General features: G+C 41.4%; 1 protein-coding gene and 1 pseudogene across 2 annotated transcripts in view; one reads left to right on the top strand and one right to left on the bottom strand.

Annotated features, from left to right (window-relative positions):
• Window positions 1-985: 985 nt before the first annotated feature.
• Window positions 986-13,246, bottom strand: part of LOC137291278 (actin, cytoplasmic-like) — a 162,525-nt gene continuing 150,264 nt past the window's right edge. The window contains exons 1-2 of one of the 2 annotated variants that reach the window (XM_067822579.1): window positions 3,227-3,426; window positions 986-2,000 (exon numbers count right to left, since the gene is read on the bottom strand). In XM_067822579.1, coding sequence (XP_067678680.1) covers window positions 996-2,000; window positions 3,227-3,352 — 1,131 coding nt within the window. In that variant the 5' untranslated portion in view covers window positions 3,353-3,426 and the 3' untranslated portion in view covers window positions 986-995. Of the gene's footprint in view, window positions 2,001-3,226; window positions 3,427-13,246 lie in introns of those variants that run through there. The other variant, XM_067822580.1, reaches the window with a different exon arrangement.
• The window catches only part of LOC137291277 (uncharacterized), a 41,247-nt pseudogene continuing 32,443 nt past the window's right edge, over window positions 4,443-13,246 (top strand).

Raw genomic sequence — 13,246 nt, forward strand, 5'->3', positions numbered from 1 at the left:
TAAGTAATAGCTTTTCAAAGGCACATAGCGACCTACTGTAAACAGGTCACAAAGATGTGTAATAAGACACTGCCCCATGGGTATAATGTGCTCATTTGTAACATTATATGGGCCTCGAGATTTGTTTTTGTAGAGTGATTTGACAGTTTCTCAAACCTCGTTGTCTGTAAATCCCTTTCCAGTACTTCATCTAATGCTTCAATATGGTCAGCACCCTGAGGTATGTCATCTTAGCAACATGAAGTTAGAAACGGATTAGGGATTCGGGATTGAGTTAGAAACGGATTCGGGATTTGGGATTCGGGATTCGAATCCCGAATCTGAATATTTTTTTCAGATTCGGGATTCAAATCCCAAATCCCAAATCCCGAATCCCGAATCCCGAATCCCGAATCCCGAATCTGTTTCTAACTTCATGTTGACTGTCATCTTTACATTTATCACCAAACATCTGTGAGGTGTGTGGCTGAGCTAGGTCCGAATTCCTGATGAAGGAGCAAGCATACGCTCCGAAACGTGAATCAACAATAAAGAAATTGACATCCTTAAATCTGGTCTTTCTTATGCTTTCCACTTCTAAATGCCATTCAAAATTCCATGCTTTTGGATCTTTTAGATTTACGATGTAGACGTCGAAAATTTGACTTTTGAGTTTATATGATAATATATCCGCGTCCTCACCTCTCGGCTTACAACTGTTAAGCCATGCTCTACGAGCAACTCCCGTACGGCAGTGGACACTATGTCTAAACCATCCTGTTTCCAGCATGAGTTGCAGCTGCTGAATCACCCCCTCCTCTTTACCATGTGCGTTATATATAACGCACAATACAACGACGTCCTTTGTAATTATTCCATGTAAACAATGTAATTGACCCAAGATACATAAAATTTAATACGTTACGCAAGAAAAATAAGATGGAGAGTTATGCACTTTCACCATGAGGTGATTAATGGTGTTTCCTTAAATGGTACAGTCTATGCCATTCCAGTAACTAAAAACACTTCCTGTGAACAATGGATGGGCCGGATTCATCGTACTCCTGCTTGCTGATCCACATCTGCTGGAAGGTCGAAAGAGAGGCAAGGATGGAGCCACCGATCCAGACGGAGTATTTTCTCTCTGGAGGAGCGATGATCTTGATCTTCATTGTTGGTGGAGCAAGGACTGTGATCTCCCTCTGCATTCTATCTGCGATACCTGGGAACATGGTGGTACCTCCTGAGAGAACAGTGTTAGCATACAAGTCTTTACGGATATCAACATCACACTTCATGATGGAGTTGTATGTTGTTTCGTGGATACCGTGTGATTCCATACCTACGAAGGACGGCTGGAAGAGGGCTTCTGGACAACGGAACCTCTCGTTGCCAATGGTGATGACCTGCCCGTCGGGAAGCTCGTAGCTCTTCTCCAGTGAAGATGAAGACGTAGAAGTCTGCATTTCCTCTTCAAAATCTAAAGCAACGTACGCTAATTTTTCTTTGATGTCCCTAACGATTTCTCTTTCAGCGGTGGTGGTGAAGGAGTAACCACGCTCAGTAAGAATCTTCATCATGTAATCGGTGAGATCACGGCCAGCAAGGTCCAATCTCATTATGGCGTGGGGAAGAGCGTAGCCTTCATAGATGGGAACAATGTGAGTGACACCATCACCAGAGTCCAACACAATACCTGTCGTACGACCAGAAGCGTACAGAGAAAGAACAGCCTGAATGGCCACATACATAGCTGGAGTGTTGAAGGTTTCGAACATGATCTGGGTCATCTTTTCACGGTTGGCCTTGGGGTTGAGGGGAGCCTCCGTCAGGAGAACGGGATGCTCCTCTGGAGCCACACGAAGCTCGTTGTAGAAGGTATGATGCCAGATCTTCTCCATGTCGTCCCAGTTGGTGACGATACCGTGTTCGATAGGGTACTTTAGAGTGAGAATACCTCTCTTGGACTGAGCCTCGTCACCGACGTAACTGTCTTTTTGACCCATGCCGACCATCACGCCCTGGAAAGTTGAAATATTATAGTGGCATATGGGTAACTACGCTTTGATATACAGTATTACATGTACTTACATTTTTATATTCATTTTCATGTTTACCATATAACACTTTCGTCCTCGTATTTATAAAATATTTAATCATAATTGTGTTTTAATATACGTAATAAGACATAATTTGCGAAGAGTAAAATTCTATAGCAGGTTGAGTCACGTTTCTACTGACGGTGTGTATTTAATTTCACACTTTTAGTTTAATGACAAAGAGTTGACAAAGAATTATTCAACCTTAAATGTTTTGTCTATTGATGGATGTCTTGATGTAATGTTTACACTCCGTATAACAATGTATTCGTTTAATATACCCTGATAAAACGTGTTTTCAATCAATAACCATACATTAAGGTAAATGCGTGTAGTTCATTCTTCTACGTCATAAAGACCCGTGAAGGTCTCGGGTTGAATAGCTCTTCAGCAACCCACGCTTGCCATAGAAGGCGACTATGCTTGTCGTAAGAGGCGACTAACGGGATCGGGTGGTCAGGCTAGCTGACTTGGTTGACACATGTCATCGGTTCCCAGTTGTGCAGATCGATGCTCATGTTGCAGGTCACTGGATTATGTGGTCCAGACTCGATTATTTACAGACCGCCACCATATAGCTGGAATATGCTGAGTGCGGCGTAAACTGAACTCAGTCACTCACTCTATGTCAGAAATAATGGGGGCATGGTGGGAGAGCTGGCTGAAGTGCCAGGCTAGTGATCCAGCAAGCTTGAGGTTAGGGGATTGAGTCTACCTGTGACCAGGTGTTAAAACCTTGGAGTTAACTTGCAGACTCCTTCAGTCACAACCCTCTCATCAACGTGCAGTAAGCTTGGACAAAGTGTTGTGACTATGTATCCCAGTCCACCCAGCTGTAAATGGGTACCTCGTAAGCATGAGAAAGCCACATTAACTAGGAGCCTAGTGGTTGCAAGAGTTGTATGGTTCCCAGAGAGTGGAGATTGATAACTGTGCCATTTGAGACATCCAATGATCGAGGGGAAACAAACAGTCTTTGATCAGGTGATCTGGCTATTGGCGCTATATAAACATATATAAATATAAAACACGATAGGATATCACCATATTGAAAAAAAATAACTCATGATATCCGTAATAAGGCCAAGTCAAGTTGACCCACTGGAGAAGTCCATATCAGTCAGTAGACAAAAACAGAAGTGCCCTACCTGATGACGGGGACGACCTACGATGGAAGGGAAAACAGCTCTTGGGGCATCATCACCGGCGAACCCAGCCTTGCACATGCCGGAACCGTTGTCAACAACCAACGCAGCAACATCTTCGTCACACATTTTGATTGAATAGTATAGGAGCAAGTATCGTTCCTTGTTGCACGCCGGCTGGGGACTGAATGACTCGACATCCTCAACAGCTGTATTTTTTATGTGCGCCGATGAAAGCACTTCTCGGAAATCAGCAACAGTAATTCCTTATATGGCAATATCACACAACATGTGAAGCGTAGCAATAGCTGCGCGAGTCTCTAAAAGAGGAATGGAGGGATGGATGAAATACATTTTCTTTACAAGTATTCTGTAATTGTCCCCTTTTGTCATTCAAATTGCGTGAGAACGTTTGTGTTTGATACAACTAACAATCACTGCCGTTGTTGCTATTGAGGAATATATGGGTAGATGTTGGTAGATATACACATGCTGGTTGAAATGTTCACTGGTTATGACCGAAGGCACCGGTTTAAAATCCCAAAAAGGATCCCCGTTGTGAATATTGCTGTAATATTGCTAAAAGAGGAAAAACCATGTCTGTTCATTTACAAAACCAAATTCATATTATTCCTCGTTAATAATGGTAGATTAGTATGGTGTTACAACTCCATGTCATTTTTTTCGGTGTTGGTCATGGAATGCATTAAATAATGCGTTTGTGTTGTCATAATCGGCTCTCTTGATTTGTAATTTATCATTTCCTGATTTAGATCAACATCCTATGACCCGTCGGTGCTTTATATGAGGTTCAGACAGGGTAACAAGAGTACTGTCTTTCAACGTCTGTGTATATGACACGACTGGGTATCGAACCAGTGACCTTTCTCTCTCCAGTTTTCTATATACAGCGGTGTATATTACTTCGGTAACAGCTCGAATGTTCAGATTACTGTATGAAGATACATGTCCTAGAACTAGGTCAGGTGCTATGGATGGATTGTTTCACAATACATCATAATTGTCTTTCCCATCCATGGCGAAAATCCATGACTGTATATATGTTCTCAAGTTCGTCAACCAACACACCATGTTGCCGCTCTACTAAATGTCATATCAAGCGTTACATTGACTAAATAGAGGTATGTAAACCCGTCCGTTTAGACAGGTGCAGTAAGCGATACAGAAATAGTGGTGAAACACGTCTCATATCGTTCTCCCAAAATGTGTGACGAAGACGTCGCTGCGTTGGTTATCGACAACGGCTCCGGCATGTGTAAGGCTGGGTTCGCCGGTGACGACGCCCCAAGAACTGTCTTTCCCTCCATCGTGGGTCGCCCACGACATCAGGTAATTACTCTATATTGTGTGTGATGGTTGTAGGTCTTCAGCAACCCTATGTTGTGCTCCAATCACTTCGGAACCGATTCACAACGCCTAGGGCCCAGATACCATTAGCTGGTGTGTGTCGACGTTCGAATCAAACATGGTGCTGGTGTGTTTCACCATCCTTGTTTTTCGCTGTTTCTGAGAATGTTTCATTTCAGTCCAGTTCAACAAATATCGAATCCGTTGCTTCACTGCAAGCTTTTGTGTAAAGTGCCCATTAAGCACACTCAAAGTTCCATATACCCTAGAGGATAAATCACTTCACCACGTGTATGTTTATGTACAACTATCACATTTGTATTATACATGTATAGGAAACTATAACAGGTTAAAGGTAGAAAGGAAAGGGGTTTGAGAAATCGTGTGTGCTTTTATGTGGATACTGCACCAAACCATGCACAGTTTGATTTCTCATAAAAAGATCGCGGGACGAGCCAACAGGTCAGAAATCTGAGCGGGGCGGGGATATGGACATGAAAAGCGTCACTCATACATGCACAGGGATATGTTGAAACGGGTTTTACCCAAGTCAAAGACAAACGTGATGCTTGATTACGCTTGGGTAAACCTGTCACAGCACCCTAGCAATGATAGGAGATCTCAATAGCTATTCAGTATATGTACTAAAGTTAAGTTGGACGAGGGAACGATTATTAGTGGAAACATCGTCACGTCACCTTCGGTTCCCGTGATGAGGTGGGAACATTGTATAACTATTCTGGTCAGCAATACTTTCTTTGTGTTACTTTGACATTTATAAGACAATCTGAAAATTGATAATGGTACAAAAATGTTGTCTCACTTTTTCCAGAGCATGATGGTGGGCATGGGACAGAAAGACAGTTATGTTGGTGACGAGGCTCAGTCCAAGAGAGGTATTCTCACTCTAAAGTACCCCATCTCGCACGGTATCGTCAACAACTGGGACGACATGGAGAAGATCTGGCATCACACTTTCTACAACGAGCTTCGTGTGGCTCCAGAAGAGCATCCTGTTCTCCTGACGGAGGCTCCACTCAACCCCAAGGCCAACCGTGAAAAGATGACCCAGATCATGTTCGAAACCTTCAACACTCCAGCTATGTTTGTGGCCATTCAGGCTGTTCTTTCTCTGTACGCTTCTGGTCGTACAACAGGTGTTGTGTTGGACTCTGGTGATGGTGTCACTCACACTGTTCCCATCTATGAAGGCTACGCTCTTCCCCACGCCATAATGAGATTGGACCTTGCTGGTCGTGATCTCACCAATTACATGATGAAGATTCTTACTGAGCGTGGTTACTCCTTCACCACCACCGCTGAGGTAGAAATCGTTAGGGACATGAAGGAGAGACTGGTCTATGTCGCCCTCGACTTCAAGCAGGAGATGGAAACTGCTGCATCCTCTACCTCCGTAGAGAAGAGCTACGAGCTTCCCGACGGACAGGTCATCACCATTGGCAACGAGAGGTTCCGTTGTCCAGAAGCCCTCTTCCAGCCGTCCTTCGTAGGTATGGAATCACACGGTATCCACGAAACAACATACAACTCCATCATAAAGTGTGATGTTGATATCCGAAAAGACTTGTATGCGAACACTGTTCTCTCAGGAGGTACCACCATGTTCCCAGGTATCGCAGATAGAATGCAGAAGGAGATCACAGCCCTCGCTCCACCAACAATGAAGATCAAGATTATCGCTCCTCCAGAGAGGAAATACTCCGTCTGGATCGGTGGCTCCATCCTTGCCTCTCTGTCCACCTTCCAGCAGATGTGGATCAGCAAGCAGGAGTACGATGAATCCGGTCCATCCATTGTTCACAGGAAGTGTTTTTGAGCCACACAAGGTGTATTATTGAACAGTGTGTGCAATATTCCATCACGAATATCTACACAACCCGATTATTTATCGGTTGCTCTGAATAATATATTTGATTTTTCAATTAATATTGTGATAAGAATATACTTATGTATGCTTAGGTAGGTGTTGGAAAGTATATACACGTGAGCAGTGGCAGAAGGCAGAGGCCAGATATTATCTTATTCTAGTATATCTACGGAAACAGAATGTATGAGGTTCATAGAGGTAAAATAACACTGAAAATGTTGACACCAGCACTTGCATACAGAAAGTGTTTTTAGTGACTGGTGTTTCATTGACTGTAACATTTAAGGAAGCAAAACATTAATCATCTTAAGGCGAAAGTTTGTAACTGTTCTTCTCATCGTCAGAAATGAGTAGGGACTGAAATGCTTAATGCTTGTTATGAGTACTACTGACAACGTTTTTCGAGCCTGTGTGTATTAATTCCAGTGTTGTCTTCCATATTGGCATTGATGCATTTTCCTTTCGTATTCATCAAATTTATCATAGATTCATAGTGTCAAAGGGGTACGTTTTCTCTAAATAAAACACACCTCATCAGAAAATACTCGCCAAAACTTCTAATATATTCTGTTTCTCTTTCATATTCGAAGGAAATAACCCGATGAATATGAGGAAATGTTCACTATATGTACACACCATTAAACAAACAGTACTGATACGTGGACGTAAAGGTTGATGCGCTCATATATGATCCCTCCTGAAAAGGGTCTCTGTCAGATGGAATACGGTTGCCGATTATTACTGAAACTGGTACAACAGTTCCATTTATCTCGATGATGGTGATTCTGTACATCACTGCCTGTTCTCACCGAATGGAACAGGAAAGGGAAAGGCACGGCCTTCTCTACTTATCAGCGATGCTCACCAAATCAGACCTGCGTGGTGAATCCCTTGAGTTACAGAAACGATTAGCGTTCTGAGGGATTCATTTGCGGTCTCTATGAAGTTGGTGACAGGGCTAGAAAGGAGGCAGGTTGTGTCATGTACTGGCTTAACTGTAAGAAGCAACTCAACAAATCTCGAACAGCCTTATCTACACGCAGCACATAAAACGAGCAAACCACCAGGTCTATGTCTGGTGAAGGGCATTGCAAACCATGCATGATCTTCCTTCTCTTGATGGCCATGGCTGGGAGACAAAAGATGGTTTAATTCAGCATGTGTTGATGACAAAGCATCCAGCACTGGGAATTGGAACTGTTGGAATTGACATCCTGCAATTGCAAATGGTCAACATACAACAGCTTATGCATGTAGTGCCAATGTACGACCTGACAAATAGTCCCAATTTAAATATTTGGGAACGCCCTCATCATACTAGTGCTTGACAATTACTAGAGGCAGCGCAGTGAACGCGTTTCCTGACAGGCAGGCGAGGCAAGTAATTGGGGTCCGTTCTTCAAAGCGATCGTAGCCCTTCGACTGTCGTAAGTCTATGTAAAAGTATCGGAGTTACGATAATGGCTTACGGATAAATAAAATGATACGTAGCCTTAATGTAGAATGATAAATTGAAGCGCCGAATTGCAAACAGAGTTTTGCGAACAAATGATAAAGGCGTTAGTATAACATGAATTTCATGATTAGCCTTTATTCTTTAGTGCAAAACTATATGTGTGTAACTTTTACCTGTATTTCAGAGATTCATGCACATTCAACTCCAATATAAACATGTTTTAACATGAACAATTGCTAAATAAAACAAATACATGATTTAGATGAACTGCATGGGCATAAAATCCCATGTGACCCCCAATATCTAAGATCCTTAACTACAATGTCATCATAGTCTATAAATGTGTAAGACTTTGACCTTTATGATAACATGATAACATTTGTCCAATCATAAAACAAACAATGGTCACTCAGAACTCTGAACCAAATACAATATTGGTCAAATCTCTGAAGTGGAATGCAGGAAAATAAAGCAAGATATATGGATGTCAGTTTCTTTATAGCACGATGTTTGGGAGCGTACGCTCTCTCCTACATGATGTTGATGAAGGAGCAAGCATATACTCCGCCACGTCACGTTATTCACAAGAAGAAATTGACATCGATAAATCTTGCTTGTCTTAAAAGGTTGGTCCATTAGAGGCCCCTTATTTCTCCAAATCGTCACATATAAAACCAGTATAACGCACAAAACAAAGCATTTGGTAGAATGTGCATTTTGGCACTTTTTGGAGCCACTTATAAAGACATTTTCCACCTGTAAAATGTTACATGAAACCTGAGCACATTTTGTTGCTATGGAAATCAAGGGCAGATAATTCGAAAGGAGCTATCTCTGGATGACCCAATATATTGCAGATTCAGAGCCATGTCGCGACAATCGTATCGCGAGATACTGTACCATTCGCAATCAGTTTTAACGAAACGTTCAAAAGCAGTCCCTGTGAATAGTAAGAAGGGGATTTACACCGTAGCGTCTTTATTGAGACAATACCTGAGGGAAAACAGAAGGCTGCAAGATTCGAATTGTTTGATTAAGCAGGTTGGCTGAAGTGTACGATCTGATACCCAAGCTTCAAACAGTCCACAAGGTGTTCAATAAGATTGAACTTTGTTCACTTGTCCCTCGGGGCCCATGGGTTGATGTGTCCGCCATGTTTGATTATGTTCCCCTCCCCTTTCGAGCTCAGGGAACATAAATGTCGAGGGTACATCAACCCATGCCCCCCTCGTGACAGGGGAACAACTTATATTGTACAATGCATGAACAAAGCATTATATGTTAATGAAGTACTTCGCTGTCAAGCCATACATTCTGTTGATCTCCACTATGTTGTGAATGGCGACCATTATGTAAAACATTTTATATTATGACCAACACATATTGCGTCTTGACTGGATTTACATCAAGGAATTGTTTAAACACTACAATACACTAAGAGTGCCCAGACGTATCAGTGAATTATACGTATTAAAGCAATCATAGATCATTATTAGTATGTACCATGCCCATGCTTTTTATATAGAAGGTGTTGAACGAAATTATTTTTTCTTGGTTTGCAACCTGTACTATGTGACAAGGAATGGGTTTAGTGTTTTCAGAAAGACAAATTGTAGGATTTGTCCCAGCTGTGGTGTCTTTAAATATTGTCAATTTGGAAACACAACCGCCACACTTAAAGTGCCATTTTAGGCCATTAACCTGTCATTTCTGTTTGTATCGTTATGGATTTTCCCATGCTTGAATTGCAAATCACCAAACCAACCAGATGATGCCGTCGATTCTTTGAAGTCTAAAACATTTTTTTTTCAATTTCACAGGACTACGTACAGTGCATAACAAGCAGTAAACACAATAAATACTGTACCAGTTTCTGTCTAAGAACTTGAGGGTGCGTTATTGACAGTTGAACCACAGTATCGGTTTCTATATCTGTATCATATTTAGGAACGGCATGAACTCCTCCTACCTCTCACACCATACATCCCCACCCCCTCCCCAGATCATTAGGTACATTAACGGGGTTCGAAGTGTGAACCGGGATTCCAACAAACACACTCAGCACACAATGTGCCGCACTTTAACCTAATCAACCACCATCTCACAAAAATGTCAAACAACATGTACTTTAAAGCAGGTACTTTGAGTACCTCTTTGAATGTGTAACTTGACATGGCTCCCATTGCCGAAGTTCTGAATACATTTAACTCTTGAGGCAGCTGCGGTGGCTGAGTGGGTCAGATCGTGTCCGTGAGGTAACATACCAACAGTGAACAATCTGTTTTTAAAACGCACACACTCCTCAAAAACACATGCCTGAATTAATCTGTTATATATTTCAAATTGGCCTCCCACTCAGTGATGAATGGACGGGCCAGGTGTTATTCAGTCAACGTGGCTTAACAGTATGTGAAGTACAGCTTCGTGACGTCATGCGAGACAGTCTACGAGATAACGCAGTAATTACCACGATCCACGAATAATGGTGATCCACGAATTTAGGTTACGCGTTGAGGAATGAAAAACAAAATTTCATGTTATATGGCGAGGAAACATGTGAATGCAACATGTAAATTAGTGCAACATGTTGGGAAGTCAATAAAGTATTTGCAAGATGTGAAGGGAGTTGCTGCAAGATGTTAATGGAGCCAGTGCAGGATGTTTAAGGCAGTTGCTGCAAGATGTTAAGGTAGTTGGTGCAAGATGTTAAGAGAATGAGTGCAAGATGTTAAGGTAGTTGATGCAAGATGTTAATACAGAGTATTGTGTGTCGCTCCATACAGCTGTGTGATAGCTCCATTCATGATCAGTTGCATGACAATATAGTCTTGTTTGCAACTACCTACATCATTTCGGGGCTGTTTTCCTCAGCTAAGCTTACCCGTGAGCAGTGAAATTGAAAGTTTAACCCGAATCATTCACTTCTTTGTACCTAAGATTGTGTGTACAGTAGCTAAGCTCATCCCCAACTATTGGCTGATATCAAGCTCCTCGTATTATGTGGCAGTGTAATTCATTATGTAACAACGTTCCAAATGTAATGCAGTGTACGTGTTGACACCTATCTTAATTTGACTTGTACTAGAATTAAGCAGAATTAATTCAGAATTATTAGCCTAAGAGAGGAATTGTAGAATTTTCTAGTCTCATGGTCCTAAGTATATAAGGGGAGTTAACTCTTCCCGATCATCCAACATTATATCTGAAGTTACAAGAAGTCCATCATTGTGTGTTATAATCGTTACATCCTAGATTACTCTACATAGTTGTAAGTAGAATTACTGTAGCTGGAGGATGAAGATTACCATCCTTGTCTTTATTCCTATACTCACTGATGCAACATATGTTATATCTGGAATCACACCATCTCAGTAAAGTAAGATTCTAGAACATTTGGGAGTTAAGTCCCATCCGGGATTCGAACCCTCACTATCAAAGTAAGGCACCTAATCGCCAGCACGCACGATCTAACCCACACAGCCACAGTATATAAAGAGTCGGCAGTAGTCGCCCAATTTGCACAGTACATCATTTACACTATCAGTGTTGTTTTATTCTTATTTGGAATACATATACTTTGACTTCCACAGGTCAAAAACCCTCAGGTATTTCATACACCTGTTAGAGATTTTTTCCATACATACAGTTTAAATCAAAAGACACTCTTGTGTCTAAATTCAATTCAGAAGATTCGATGTCATTAAGTGTTTTACAGATATTTCAGAGCAGCCTTATTAATCTAAATAACGTTCATACTACCACCATGCTTTATGTATATATTGTTTGTTATGGAATGTAGGACTGCGGTTTTTATACTGAATAAACGTTTTCTTCAAAGACTCGAGAGTAGTAGTTTGTTTGGGATGTTGTCTGGGTAACCTCCCAGTATGGCCCGTCTCACTGTGGCCCGCATGTTTTCACACCTTTTTAATTGATTCTGCTCTGAGCTCCCACCATGGACCACCTCCTTATAAGGCTTCCACTATGGACCGTGACTCCATTACAGCACAGTGAACTACTAAACAAAGAGGAGTAACAATAGAATGAACAGTTAGAAATTCATGTTACATGTAAACAAAACTGTCACACAAAATTGTTTCGGATTCAGAAAACAACATTCTTAGATTCCAGCATGGAGAAAGGCATAACCCAGTCATGTAATAACATACAAAACAGAAATGACTCACTGTTAATCTCTGACAGGCATTCTATGTGTGGAAATTGTTGAAAGAAGCAGATGGTTTGTTTGGACTCATATCTGGCAAAAAGAAAATGTATTTATTTTCACGTACCAAAATCTATAGCGATCTATTCAGAAATGACTGTTTAATGGCCTAAAATGGTATTTTACGTGTAACGGCCATGTTAAAAAATGACAATACTTAAAAACAAGAATACGAACACAGCTTGTACAAATCCCACAATGTATAATCTAATTAATTTCAAATCAATTCCTTGTCACACTTCAAACGTCAATATTGCTGATAGCTACATTAAAATGAAGACTCAATAAGTCAATAAGTCAACACATCCTGCACTAGAGGTTTATTCTTTAAAAATAAGGAAACATCATTAAATACAAACCTCGGGCGCCAGGTGGTTTATTAGTCACCAGTGCCTCACCTGTCCACCAGTTTAAATGCTACAGGTACTCCTCATAATGACGGTTAGTGTTCCGACCTGCACACACTGTACACACACACACTGTACACACACACACACACACACACTCACTCACTCACTCACTCACTCACTCACTCACTCACTCACTCACTCACTCACTCACTCACTCACTCTCACACACACACACACACACACACACACACACACACCAGCAGAAGGAGGGCACCAAGAATCGGTTTCACTCACGCGGAGAATTGAGCTCGGCGTATCGAGTGAACCCTTTAACTCATGTGGAAACATATTTCAAACTTCACACATGAGTATCATGTATCGTTTCATCGTCTCATGTATCTAAAGTTACATTCAGGCCTTGACTGGTCATACATCAATATCACGAACGAATTATTTCATCGGCTATTCTATTTAGCCTATTCTAAAATTACATTCAGTCCTTGAGTGTTGGACATTCAACCCGGAGAGTCTTCTTGACACGATATCTTGCTGTGTACTATGTACAGTATTATCACAGTGTGAAGACGACATAAAGTGATATGGAACTGAGAAAAGTGATTCAAGGGATAAGTGCAGTGGCTATTTCAAACACCAGGCAACCATATTCTAGAAAATAGCATCTGTGCACAACGATGTTTGAGCTGTCCTGTTGCTTGGTTTGTGTTTTTTCTTTTTT

This window comes from Haliotis asinina, chromosome 7, assembly GCF_037392515.1.
Source record: "Haliotis asinina isolate JCU_RB_2024 chromosome 7, JCU_Hal_asi_v2, whole genome shotgun sequence".
NCBI classification, from domain to species: domain Eukaryota; kingdom Metazoa; phylum Mollusca; class Gastropoda; order Lepetellida; family Haliotidae; genus Haliotis; species Haliotis asinina.